The following is a 14,434-nucleotide window of genomic DNA, read 5'->3' as shown; positions in this document are numbered from 1 at the left end:
CGGCTCTGCGGAGGAGGCGGGCGGCGGCGGGAGGCGTCAGCCAATAGGAGCGCGGCGCCGCGGCGGGGCGGCCAATGGGAAGGCGCGGTGGGCGGGGCGCGGGGAGGCGGGAGGAGGCGGGCGGGGAAGAAGCCGCCGCCATCTTGTGGCGGAGGAGCCGAGCGGAGCGGGCGGGACCCGGCGGCGGGGCCTGGACAGCGAGATTGGTAAAAAATGGGCGAAAACCGCCCAAAAACCGCACCGGGGGGGGCGGGGGGAGCCACAAAGGGCGGGGGGGGGGGGCGGGGAGCCACCCCGCGTGTGCGCGACCCCCGTGGGGTTTAATGGGAACCCCCCGGGGTTTAATGGGACCCCCCCAGGTTAATGGGACTGTCCTGGTTAATGGGACCCCCCCATTAATGGGAAACTCATTAATGGGAGACTCATTAATTGGACCCCCCTGTTAATGGGACCCCCCCCCTTATTAATGGGAGCTTCCTGGTTAATGGGACCCCCCAATTAATGGGAAACTCGTTAATTCCCCCCCCCTCCCCCGTTACTGGTACCGTCCCAGTTAATGGGAACCTTCTTAATGGGACCTTCCTGGTTAATGGGACCCCCCCTAATTAATGGGAACCTCATTAGGGGAACCCCCCCGGGTTAATGGGACCCCCCCCAATTAATGGGAACCTCATTAGGGGAACCCCCCCGGGTTAATGGGACCCCCCCAATTAATGGGAACCTCATTAGGGGGACCCTCCAAGTTAATGGGACCCCCCCCAATTAATGGGAACCTCATTAGGGGGACCCCCCAAATTAATGGGACCCCCCCAATTAATGGGAACCTCATTAATGTGCCCCTTCCCCATTAATGGAACCTTATTAATTGGACCCCCCCCCCATTAATGGGACCCCTCTGATTAATGGGAACCTCATTAATGTCCCCCCCCTCCATTAATGGTACCTTCCCAGTTAATGGGAACCTTATTAATTGGACCCCCCCATGTTAATGGGATTTTCCTGGTTAATGGGACCCCCCCCCCCAATTAACGGGAACCTCATTATGGGGACCCCCCCTGGTTAATGGGAACCTCATTAATGTCACCCCCCATTAATGGGAACCCCCCTGGTTAATGGGATCCCCCCCCACACCGTTAATGGGACCCCCCTGATTAATGGGAACCTCATTAGTGGGACCCCCCCCTGGTTAATGGGACCCTCCCAATTAATGGGAACCTCATTAATGGGACCCCCACCCCCCAGGTTAATGGGACCCCCGTAGTTAATGGGAACCTCATTAATGTCACCCCCCATTAATGTCGTCCCCCCCCCCATTAATGGTACCTTCCCAGTTAATGGGAACCTTATTGATGGGACCCCCCCTCCATGTTAATGGGACCTTCCTGGTTAATGGGACCCCCCCCAATTAATGGGAACCTCATTATGGGGACCCCCCAAGTTAATGGGAACCTCATTAGTGGGACCCCCCCTATTAATGGGAACCTCATTAATTTCACCCCTGGTTAATGGGACCCCCCCATGGTTAATGGGATTTTCCTGGTTAATGGGACACCCCCACTCCAATTAATGGGAACCTCGTTAGTGGGAACCTCATTAATGTCACCCCCATTAATGGGACCCCCCGCGGGTTAATGGGACCCCCCCCCCGGTTAATGGGACCCTCCCAATTAATGGGAACCTCATTAATGGGATCCCCCATTAATGGGACCCCCCTAGTTAATGGGAACCTGGTTAATGGGAACCTCATTATGTCCCCCCCCATTAATGGGACCCCCCATAATTAATGGGAACCTCATTAGTGGGAACCTCATTAGTGGGACCCCCCCCAGTTAATGGGAACCTCATTAATGTCACCCCCCTGGTTACTGGGACCACCCCCATTATGGGGACCCCCCCCCCCCCCGTTAATGGGACCTTCCTGGTTCCTGGGACCCCCCCACGGGAACCGCACCAATGGGAGCTCCTGGGGAAGCTCCGCCCCCTGTGCTCTGGGGGGCGGGGCCACCCAGTGGGCCCCCCAGTGTCCCCCCCCCAGTGTCATCTGTGGTGTCCCCCGGTGTGTCCCCCCAGTGTCCCCCGTGTGTCCCCCCAGTGTCCCCCGTGTGTCCCCAGTGTCCCCTGGTGTCACCTGGTGTGTCCCCCACTGTACCCCCTGGTGTCACCTGGTGTGTCCCCCAGTGTCACCCGGTGTCCCTGGTGTGTCTCCCAGTGTCACCTGGTGTCACCCAGTGTGTCCCCTGGTGTGTCCCCCACTGTACCCCCAGTGTCACCTGGTGTGTCCCCTGGTGTCACCTGGTGTGTCCCCCACTGTACCCCCTGGTGTCACCTGGTGTGTCCCCCAGTGTCACCCAGTGTCCCCAGTGTGTCCCCCAGTGTCACCTGGTGTGTCTCCCAGTGTCACCCGGTGTCACCCAGTGTGTCCCCTGGTGTGTCCCCCACTGTACCCCCAGTGTCACCTGGTGTGTCCCCTGGTGTCACCTGGTGTGTCCCCCACTGTACCCCCTGGTGTCACCTGGTGTGTCCCCCAGTGTCACCCGGTGTCCCCAGTGTGTCCCCCAGTGTCACCTGGTGTGTCTCCCAGTGTCACCTGGTGTCACCCAGTGTGTCCCCTGGTGTGTCCCCCACTGTACCCCCGGTGTCACCTGGTGTGTCCCCCACTGTACCCCCTGGTGTCACCTGGTGTGTCCCCCAGTGTCACCCGGTGTCCCCAGTGTGTCCCCCAGTGTCACCTGGTGTGTCTCCCAGTGTCACCCAGTGTCACCCAGTGTGTCACCTGGTGTGTCCCCCACTGTACCCCCAGTGTCACCTGGTGTGTCACCCAGTGTGTCCCCCAGTGTCACCTGGTGTCCCCTGCATTGTCCCCCAGTGTCACCCGGTGTGTCACCCAGCGTCCCCCAGTGTCCCCTGGTGTGTCCTCCATTGCCCCCCAGTGTCCCCTGGTGTGTCACCCAGTGTCACCTGGTGTCACCCGGTGTGTCCTCCATTGTCTCCCAGTGTCACCTGGTGTCCCCCCTGGTGTCACCTGATGTGTTCCCTGTTGTCCCCCAGTGTACCCCCAGTGTCACCTGTTGTGTCCCCCAGTGTCCCCCCCAGTGTCACCTCTTGTCACCCCGTCTCCTTCTCAGTGTCACCCAGTGTCCTTCCCAGTGTCACTCAGTGTCCCCCTCAGTGTCACCTGTTGTCACCCTGTGTGGTTCTCAATGTCACCCATTGTCACCCGGTGTCCTTCTCAGTGTCACCTGGTGTCACTTTGTGTTGTTCTCAATGTCACCCAATGTCCCCCCAGTGTCCTTCCCAGTGTCACCTGGTGTCACCTGTTGTCACCCCGTGTCCTTCCCAGTGTCACCCGATGTCCCGCTCAGTGTCACCCAGTGTCACTTGTTGTCACCTGGTGTCACCCGATGTCCTTTCCAGTGTCACCCAATGTCCCCCTCAGTGTCACATGTTGTCACCCAGTGTCACCCGGTGTCCCCCTCAGTGTCACCCGGTGTCCCCCTCAGTGTCACCTGTTGTCACCCCGTGTCCTTCCCAGTGTCACACAGTGTCACCTCTTGTCACCCAGTGTCGTTCTCAACGTCACCCTGTGTCACCCAGTGTCCCCCCATGTCCCTTTGTGACCTCTGACCCGTCCCCATGTTCGTCCGTCCCAATGTCCGTCTGTCCCCTTGTCTGTCTGCGTGTCCCCGACCTGTCCGTCTGTCCCTGACCTGTCTGTGTGTCTGTCCATCTGTCCCAGGTGTCTGTGCCCCCGTGTCCGTGTGTCCCCTGCGTCTGTCTGTCCCTGACCTGTTTGTCCGTGTGTCCATAACTGGTCTGTCTGTCCCCTTGTCTGTCCGTGTGTCCCTGGTGGGTCCGTGTGTCCCTGATGGGTCCGTCTGTCCCCGTGTCCGTGTGTCCCTGACCTGTCCGTCTGTCCGTGCGTCCCTGATGGGTCCATCTGTCCCCATGTCCGTGTGTCCCTCACCTGTCTGTCTGTCCCTGATGGGTCTGTGTGTCCGTGTGTCTGTCCTGATGGCTCTGTCCGTGTGTCCTGACCCGTCTGTGTGTCCCTGACCGGTCTGTCTGTCTGTCCGTGTGTCCCTGACCTGTCCGTCTTTCCCCATGTCCTTGTGTCCCTGACCTGTCCGTCTGTCCCCACGGCTGCGTGTCTGTCCCTGATGGGTCTGTGTGTCCGTGTGTCTGTCCTGACGCGTCCGTGTGTCCATGACCGCTCTGTGTGTTCTTGATGGGGTCCGTCTGTCCCCATGTCCATGTGTCCCTGACCTGTGTGTCCGTGTGTCCGTCCCTGACGGGTGTGTCCGTGCGTCCTGACAGGTGCGTCCGTGTGTCCGTCCTGATGTGTCCGTGTGTCCTCACACGTCCATATGTCCCCATGTCTGTGTGTCCCTGACCCGTCTGTCCGGCCATGTGTCCGTCCTGACGGGTGTGTCCATGTGTGTGTCCTGACGCGTCCGTGTGTCCTGACGGGTGTGTCCGTGTGTCCTGACGCGTCCGTGTGTCCTGACGGGTGTGTCTGTGTGTCCTGACGCGTCCGTGTGTCCTGACGGGTGTGTCCGTGTGTCCTGACGTGTCCGTGTGTCCTGACGGGTGTGTCCGTCTGTCCTGACGTGTCCGTGTGTCCATCCTGACGTGTCCGTGTGTCCATCCTGACGCGTCCGTCTGTCCGTCCTGACGCGTCCGTGTGTCCGTCCTGACGGGTGGGTCCGTGTGTCCTGACGGGTCCATGTGTCCTGAAGTGTCCGTGTGTCCATCCTGACGGGTGGGTCCGTGTGTCCTGACGTGTCCATGTGTCCGTGTGTCCATCCTGACGGGTGGGTCCGTGTGTCCTGACGTGTCCATGTGTCCGTGTGTCTGGACGGGTCCGTGTGTCCATGTGTCCTGACGTGTCCATGTGTCCGTGTGTCCATCCCGACGGGTCCATGTGTCCATCCTGACGCGTCCGTATGTCTGTCTGGACGGGTCCGTGTGTCCGTCCGGACGGGTCCGTGTGTCCGTCCCGACGCGTCCGTGTGTCCGTCCGTGCAGATGTCCAGCTCCCCGCTGTGCAAGAAGCGCCGCGTCTCCGGGTCAGCGCAGCCGACGGGCCCCTCCCCCGACCCCGCCCCCACCCCCGGCAGCACCCCCGCAAACGTGAGTGACCCCCACTGACCCCCATTGGCACCCATTGACCCCCCCATGGCACCCATTGACCCCCACTGACCCCCCCATGGCACCCATTGACCCCCCCATGGCACCCATTGACCCCCATTGACCCCCCCATGGCACCCATTGACCCCCCATGGCACCCAGTGACCCCCCCCATGGCACCCATTGACTCCCCCATGGCACCCATTGACCCCCCATGGCACCCATTGACCCCCATTGACCCCCCCATGGCACCCATTGACCCCCCCATGGCACCCATTGACCCCCATTGACCCCCCCATGGCACCCATTGACCCCCCATGGCACCCAGTGACCCCCCCCATGGCACCCATTGACTCCCCCATGGCCCCCATGGCACCCATTGACCCCCCCCATGGCACCCATTGACTCCCCCATGGCACCCATTGACCCCCCATGGCACCCAGTGACCCCCATTGACCCCCCCATGGCACCCATTGACCCCCCCATGGCACCCATTGACCCCCATTGACCCCCCCATGGCACCCATTGACCCCCCCATGGCACCCATTGACCCCCCCCACGGCACCCATTGACTCCCCCATGGCCCCCATGGCACCCATTGACCCCCCCCATGGCACCCATTGACTCCCCCATGGCACCCATTGACCCCCCCCATGGCACCCAGTGACCCCCATTGACCCCCCCATGGCACCCAGTGTCACCCACCCCCAGCAGCGCCCCCACAAACATGAGTGACCCCCAATGACCCCCATTGACCTCCACTGACACCCCATTGACCCCCCCATGGCACCCGGTGACCCCCAGTGACCCCCCCATTGACCCCCCATGGCACCCATTGACCCCCATTGACGCCCCCATGGCACCCATTGACTCCCCCATGGCCCCCATGGCACCCATTGACCCCCATTGACCCCCCCATGGCACCCATTGACCCCCATTGACCCCCCCATGGCCCCCATGGCACCCATTGACTCCCCCATGGCCTCCATGGCACCCATTGACCCCCATTGACCCCCCCATGGCCCCCATGGCACCCATTGACTCCCCCATGGCACCCATTGACCCCCAGTGACCCCCCCATGGCCCCCATGGCACCCATTGACTCCCCCATGGCCCCCATGGCACCCATTGACCCCCATTGACCCCCCCCATGGCCCCCATGGCACCCATTGACCCCCCCATGGCACCCATTGACCCCCATTGGCCCCCCATGGCACCCATTGACCCCCCCATGGCACCCATTGACCCCCATGGCCCCCATGGCACCCATTGACCCCCCCATGGCACCCATTGACCCCCATTGGCCCCCCATGGCACCCATTGATTCCCACTGACACCCCACTGACCCCCCCATGGCACCCAGTGTCACCCACCCCCACCCTCAGCAGCACCCCCACAAACATGAGTGACCCCCAATGACACCCCGTTGACCCCCCCATGGCACCCATTGACCCCCATTGACCCCCACTGACACCCCATTGACCCCCCCATGGCACCCATTGACCCCCATTGACCCCCCCTTGGCACCCATTGACCCCCATTGACCCCCCCATGACCCCCATTGGCACCCATTGACCCCCATTGACCCCCCCATGGCCCCCATGGCACCCATTGACCCCCCCCATGGCACCCTTTGACCCCCATTGATCCCCACTGACACCCCATTGACCCCCCCATGGCACCCATGGCACCCATTGACCCCCCCATATCACCCATTGACCCCCCCATGGCCCCCATGTCACCCATTGACCCCCCCATATCACCCATTGACCCCCCCATGGCCCCCATATCACCCATTGACCCCCCCATGGCACCCATTGACCCCCCATGGCCCCCATGTCACCCATTGACCCCCCCATGGCACCCATTGACCCCCCATGGCCCCCATGTCACCCATTGACCCCCCCATGGCACCCATTGACCCCCCATGGCCCCCATGTCACCCATTGACCCCCCCATGGCACCCATTGACCCCCCCATGGCCCCCATGTCACCCATTGACCCCCCCATGGCACCCATTGACCCCCCCATGGCACCCATTGACACCCCCATTGACCCCCTATTGACCCCCAGTGTCACTCATTGACCCCCATTGACCCCTCATTGACCCCCAGCGTCACCCATTGACCCCCCCATGGCACCCAGTGTCACCCATTGACCCCCAGCGTCACCCATTGACCCCCCCATGGCACCCAGTGTCACCCATTGACCCCCAGCGTCACCCATTGATGCCCATTGACCCCCAGTGTCACCCCAATGTCACCCACCCCCAGCAGCACCCCCACAAACGTGAGTGTCACCCATTGACCCCAGTGGCACCCATTGTCACCCAGTGCCACCCCATGTAACCCCAACACCCCAGGGTGTCCCCATCACCCCCCCATTGTGGGTGTCACCCCGTTGTCACCCTGTGTCACCCACCCCGACACCGCCCCCAGTGCCACCCACACCAACATGACACCCCGTTGTCACCCCATTGTCACCCTGTGTCACCCAATGTCACCTGACATCACCCCAGGTCACCCCAAAATCCCATGTCCCCCCCCCCGTGTCCCCCCCATGTCCCATGTGCCCATCCCCCCATATCCCCCCCGTATCCCCCATATCCCCCTTGTCCCCCCATGTCCCCTTGTCCCCCCTGTCCCCCTATCCCAATATCCCCCATATGCCCATGTCCCCCTGTCCCCATATCCCCCTGTCCCCATGTCCCCATATCCCTGTCGCCCATGTCCCATCCCCCCCTGTCCCCCCATATCCCCCCTGTCCCCCATATCCCCCATGTCCCCCTATGTCCCCCTGTCCCTGTTGTCCCCCATGTCCCCCACCATGTCCCCCCATATCCCCCCCTGTCCCCCATGTCCCCCCTGTCCCCCCATATCCCCCTGTCCCCCATGTCCCCCCTGTCCCCCATGTCCACCCTGTCCCCCATATCCCCCTGTCCCCCATGTCCACCCTGTCCCCCATATCCCCCTGTCCCCCATATCCCCCTGTCCCGCATGTCCCCCCTGTCCCCCATATCCCCCTGTCCCCCATGTCCCCCCTGTCCCCCATGTCCCCCCTGTCCCCCATATCCCCCTGTCCCCCATGTCCCCCCTGTCCCCCCATATCCCCCTGTCCCCCATGTCCCCCCTGTCCCCCATGTCCCCCCTGTCCCCCCATATCCCCCTGTCCCCCCATATCCCCCTGTCCCCCATGTCCCCCCTGTCCCCCATGTCCCCCCTGTCCCCCCATATCCCCCCGTCCCCCATATCCCCCCGTCCCCCATATCCCCCTGTCCCCCCATATCCCCCTGTCCCCCATATCCCCCTGTCCCCCCATATCCCCCTGTCCCCCATATCCCCCTGTCCCCCCGTGTCCCCCTGTCCCCCACATCCCCCCCGTCTGTCCCCTGTCCCCAGTGACGTGTCCCCTGTCCCCAGGGCTCCGCGATGGCCAAGAACGGTTCGGAGGCCGAGATCGACGAGGGGCTCTACTCACGGCAGCTGTGAGCGGGGGACACGGGGACACCCCGGACGCCTGGGTCCCCTCCCGGACGCCTGGGTCCCTCCCGAACTCCTGGGTCCCTTCTGCACAGCTGGGTCCCCTCCCGGACGCCTGGGTCCCTCCCAGATGCCTGGGTCCCTCCTGAGCTGCATTTCCACCCAGATGCCTGGGTCCCCTTTCCCGGATGCCTGGGTCCCCTCCCGAACTCCTGGGTCCCTCCCGGACTCCTGGGTCCCTCCTGATCCCCTGTGTTCCCACCCGGATGCCTGGGTCCCTTTTCCCGGACGCCTGGGTCCCTCCCGGACTCCTGGGTCCCCCCCACATTCCTGGATCCCCTTTCCCGGACGCCTGGGTCCCCTCAAGGTGCAGCCACAAGGACCCCAAATCCCTCCAGAATTGCCCCAAAATGGACTTTATGGACCCCAAAATGCACCAAATTCTGTGCTGGGAACCCCAAATTGCCCCGAAATCCCCCGAATTTGTCCCAAAAAAGGACTGTGGGGATCCAAAATCCCCGCACTTCCGGGTTCCCACTGTGCCTCGGTGTCACCATTTCCGGTCCCCCCGAGTTCCGCGGTGCAGCGTCATTTCCTGTCCCCACCCACCCCCGGGACCCGCAACTTTGGTTCCGCCCAACATTGGTTCCCCCCGGACTCCTGGGTCCTTTCCCCGAGTTTGTGGGGTTCCCCATGGATTTAGGGACCCCGCCATAGGTTTGGGGACGCCCCATTGATTTTGGGGACCCCCATTTCCCCCCGAAACTCCCAATGGGAACCCCCAGACTCTGCAGCAGCTTCAGCTGAACTTGGGTGGACCCAGGGGGACTTTGGGGGGTTCCCTTGACCTTGGGGGGACCCCCGTGAACCTGAGGGGGTCCCAGGGGTTTGGGGACCCCCTGAAGATGTTAGGGACCCCCCTCTAACATTAGGACCCCCCCATTGATTTTGGGGACCCCCATTTCCCCCCCAAACTCCCAATGGGAACCCCCAGACTCTGCAGCAGCTTCAGCTGAACTTGGGGGCACCCAGAGGGACTTTGGGGGGTTCCATTGACATTGAGGGACCCCCTGAACCTGGGGGGCTCCCAGGGGTTTGGGGACCCCCTGAAGATGTTGGGGACCCCCCTCTAATATTAGGACCCCCCCATTGATTTTGGGGACCCCCATTTCCCCCCCAAACTCCCAATGGGAACCCCCAGACTCTGCAGCAGCTTCAGCTGAACTTGGGTGAACCCAGCGGGACTTTGGGGGGTTCCCTTGACCTTGGAGGGACCCCCCCGAACCTGGGGGGCTCCCAGGGGTTTGGGGACCCCCTGAAGATGTTGGGGACCCCCTCTAATATTAGGACCCCCCCATTGATTTTGGGGACCCCCATTTACCCCAAACACCAATGGGAACCCCCAGACTCTGCAGCAGCTTCAGCTGAACTTGGGTGGACCCAGGGGGACTTTGGGGGGTTCCCTTGACCTTGGGGGGACCCCCGTGAACCTGGGGGATCCCAGGGGTTTGGGGACCCCCTGAAGATGTTAGGGACCCCCCTCTAACATTAGGACCCCCCCATTGATTTTGGGGACCCCCATTTCCCCCCCAAACTCCCAATGGGAACCCCCAGACTCTGCAGCAGCTTCAGCTGAACTTGGGTGGACCCAGGGGGACTTTGGGGGGTTCCCTTGACCTTGGGGGTACCCCCCCCGAACCTGGGGGGCTCCCAGGGGTTTGGGGACCCCCTGAAGATGTTGGGGACCCCCCTCTAATATTAGGACCCCCCCATTGATTTTGGGGACCCCCATTTCCACCCAAACTCCAATGGGAACCCCCAGACTCTGCAGCAGCTTCAGCTGAACTTGGGTGGACCCAGGGGGACTTTGGGGTGTTCCCTTGAACTTGGGGGGACCCCCGTGAACCTGGGGGGGTCCCAGGGGTTTGGGGACCCCCTGAAGATGTTAGGGACCCTCCCCATAGGTTTGGGGACCCCCCCTTGACCCCCATTTCCCCCCCAAACTCCCAATGGGAACCCCCAGACTCTGCAGCAGCTTCAGCTGAACTTGGGTGGACCCAGCGGGACTTTGGGGGGTTCCCTTGACCTTGGGGAAACCCCCGTGAACCTGGGGGGCTCCCAGGGGTTTGGGGACCCCCTGAAGATGTTGGGGACCCCCCCGGGCCCCCGTTTTGCCCCCCCAGGTACGTTTTGGGGCACGAGGCCATGCGGCGCATGCAGACAGCGGCCGTGCTGGTGTCGGGGCTGCGGGGGCTGGGCCTGGAAGTGGCCAAGAACTTGGTGCTGGGGGGGGTCAAGGCCGTGACCCTGCACGACCCCCACCCCGCCACGTGGGCCGACCTCTCCTCACAGGTCAGTTCGTTAAGCTAATTACCCTAATTAAACCCTTTGGGCTTGATTGAGCCACCTTTGGGTGGATTGAAGTGCATTAAGGGGCAAGTTTGGGGTGTCGGGGGGGGGGTCAAGTTCATGACCCTAGGTGACCCCAGCCCCCCCCATATGGTCCAATGTGTCTTCCCAGGTAAGTTCATTAACCTAATTAGCTTAATTAACCCATTTGGGCTTGATTGAGCCACCTTTGGGTGGATTGAACCACATTAAGGGGCTGGGTTGGGGGTCTGGGGGGGTCAAGTTCATGACCCTACGTGACCCCAAATCCCCCCCTATATGGTCCAGCGTCTCCTCCCAGGTTTGTTAATTAACCTAATTACCCTAATTAAGCCATTTGGGGTTAATTAACCCCACCTTGGATGCATTAAGGTCCATAAAGGGGCTGATTTAGGGGGTTTTGGGGTGTCTGGGGGGGTCAAGTTCATGACCCCACATGACCCCAAATGCCCCCCCATATGGTCCAATGTCTCTTCCCAGGTCAGTTCATTAACCTAATTAGCTTAATTAAGCCATTTGGGGTTAATTAACCCCCCCTTGGATGCATAAAGGGATCAGTTTGGGGGTTTTGGGGTCCCCCCACCCCCATTTTTCGGTGATTTCCCCCCATTTTATCTCCACGTTAATATTGGGGCGTTTTGGGTCTTTTTGGGGTGTCCGGGGGGTTTGGTTGAGTTTTGGGGTTCAGGGGCTGCTTTGGGGGTTCAATGGGACTCTGGGGCTTCATGGTGGGGGGGGGTGGAAATTTTGGGGTCCCCCCACCCCCATTTTTTGGGTGGTTTCTCCCATTTTATCCCCACGATTCCATTGTGGGAGTTGGGGCGTCCAGGGGGGTTTTGCGGCTATTTGGTTGAATTTTGGGGGCGATTTTTGGGGAGTTTTGGGGTTCGATGGGTTCAGTGGGGTTGGGGGGGGGGTGTAGAAGTTTCGGGGTGCCCCCAAACCCCCATTTTTTGGTGTTTCCCCCCCAGTTTTACCTCCGCGAAAGCGACGTCGGCCGCAACCGCGCTGAGGCCACGCTGCCCCGAGTGGCCGAGCTCAACACCTACGTGGGGGTGACCAGCTGTACCGAGCCCCTCACCCCCCACTTCCTGGAGGCCTTTCAGGTACCCCCAAAACACCCCCTGCACCCCCACAGCCCCCTGACCCCCCTTGACCCCCCTCGAACCCCCAAATCCCCCCCGAACCCCCAAAACTGCCCCCAAATCCCCCCCTGTCCCCCCATGGGGTGAGCGGTTGGTCCGACCCGCTCAGCCCCCAGTTCATTGAGCCTTCCCATTAACCCCCAAATTAATGAACCCCCAATTAATTAACCCCGAAATAATGAACCCCCCTGTAATACTGGACCCCCCTGAACCTCCCTGACCCCCCCTGAACCCCCAAATCCCCCCTGAACCCCCAAAACTGCCCCCAAATCCCCCCATGTCCCCCCATGGGGTGAGCGGTTGGTCCGACCCGCTCAGCCCCCAGTTCATTGAGCCTTCACATTAACCCCCAAATTAATGAACCCCCAATTAATTAACCCCCAAATAATGAACCCCCCTGTAATACTGGACCCTCCTGAACCTCCCTGACCCCCCCTGAACCCCCAAATCCCCCCTGAACCCCCAAAACTGCCCCCAAATCCCCCCATGTCCCCCCATGGGGTGAGCGGTTGGTCCGACCCCCTCAGAACCCAGTTCGTTGAGCCTTCCCATTAACCCCAATAATGATGAACCCCAATTAATTAACCCAATAATCATGAACCCCCCAATTATATTGAACACCTTGAACCCCCCCGACCTCCCCCTGAACCCCCAAATTCCCCCTGAACCCCCAAAACTGCCCCCAAATCCCCCCATGTCCCCCCATGGGGTGAGCGGTTGGTCCGACCCGCTCAGCCCCCAGTTCATTGAGCCTTTCCATTAACCCCCAAATTAATGAACCCCCAATTAATTAACCCCCAAATAATGAACCCCCTGTAATACTGGACCCCCCTGAACCTCACTGACCCCCCCTGAACCCCCAAATCCCCCCCGAACCCCCAAAACTGCCCCCAAATCCCCCCATGTCCCCCCATGGGGTGAGCGGTTGGTCCGACCCACTCAGAACCCAGTTCATTGAGCCTTCCCATTAACCCCAATAATGATGAACCCTAATTAATTAACCCAATAATAATGAACCCCCCAATTATATTGAACACCTTGAACCCCCCCGACCTCCCCCTGAACCCCCAAATTCCCCCTGAACCCCCAAAACCATCCAGGTTCCCCCAAACCCCCCCCATGGGGTGAGCGGTTGGTTTGACCCACTCACCCCCCAGTTCATTGAGCCTTTCCATTAACCCCCAAATTAATGAGCCCCGAATTAATTAACCCAATAATAATGAAGCCCCCAATAATACCGAACCCTGATAGTAATGAGCCCCCATAATAATGACCCTCAATAGTAGTGAACCCCCATAATAGTGAACCCCCCAAATACCCCCAATAATACTGAACCCCCATATCCCCCATAATGTCCCCCTGTGCCCATATCCACCATATCCCCCTGTCCCTCTGTCTGCCCCATGTCCGTGTGTCCATCCCCCCGCCCCACGTCCCCCTGTCCGTCCCCCTGCCCCACGTCCGTGTGTCCGTCCCCATCCCCACGTCCCTGTGTCCGTCCCCATGTCCGTGTGTCCGTCCCCATCCCCACATCCGTGTGTCCGTCCCCATCCCCACGTCCCCGTGTCCGTCCCCATCCCCACGTCCCTGTGTCCGTCCCCATCCCCACGTCCGTGTGTCCATCCCCACATCCGTGTGTCCGTCCCCATCCCCACATCCCTGTGTCCGTCCCCATCCCCACGTTCCTGTGTCCGTCCCCATCCCCACATCCGTGTGTCCGTCCCCATCCCCACATCCGTGTGTCTGTCCCCACATCCGTGTGTCCGTCCCCATCCCCACATCCCTGTGTCCGTCCCCATCCCCACGTCCCTGTGTCCGTCCCCATCCCCACGTCCGTGTGTCCATCCCCATCCCCACGTCCCTGTGTCCGTCCCCATCCCCACGTCCCTGTGTCCGTCCCCATCCCCACATCCCTGTGTCCGTCCCCATCCCCACGTCCGTGTGTCCGTCCCCATCCCCGCGTCCCTGTGTCCGTCCCCATCCCCACGTCCCTGTGTCCGTCCCCATCCCCACGTCCGTGTGTCCGTCCCCATCCCCACGTCCCTGTGTCCGTCCCCATCCCCGCGTCCGTGTGTCCATCCCCACATCCGTGTGTCCATCCCCATGTCCGTGTGTCCGTCCCCATCCCCACGTCCCTGTGTCCGTCCCCATCCCCGCGTCCGTGTGTCCGTCCCCATCCCTGCGCCCGTGTGTCCGTCCCCATCCCCACGTCCGTGTGTCCGTCCCCATCCCCACATCCCTGTGTCCGTCCCCATCCCCACATCCGTGTGTCCGTCCCCATGTCCGTGTGTCCGT

The 14,434-nt window shown here is 61.6% G+C and overlaps 1 protein-coding gene across 1 annotated transcript in view; it reads left to right on the top strand.

Annotated features, from left to right (window-relative positions):
- Positions 1-74: 74 nt before the first annotated feature.
- The window catches only part of UBA1 (ubiquitin like modifier activating enzyme 1), a 60,015-nt gene continuing 45,655 nt past the window's right edge, over positions 75-14,434 (top strand). Inside the window, exons 1-5 of the mRNA XM_071801310.1 lie at positions 75-206; positions 5,026-5,130; positions 8,547-8,611; positions 10,790-10,958; positions 11,966-12,100. Coding sequence (XP_071657411.1) covers positions 75-206; positions 5,026-5,130; positions 8,547-8,611; positions 10,790-10,958; positions 11,966-12,100 — 606 coding nt within the window. The remainder of the gene's footprint in view (positions 207-5,025; positions 5,131-8,546; positions 8,612-10,789; positions 10,959-11,965; positions 12,101-14,434) is intronic.

Source organism: Patagioenas fasciata, chromosome 36 (assembly GCF_037038585.1).
Source record: "Patagioenas fasciata isolate bPatFas1 chromosome 36, bPatFas1.hap1, whole genome shotgun sequence".
Classification (NCBI taxonomy): domain Eukaryota; kingdom Metazoa; phylum Chordata; class Aves; order Columbiformes; family Columbidae; genus Patagioenas; species Patagioenas fasciata.
This window is presented reverse-complemented; position numbering and strand designations above follow the sequence as displayed.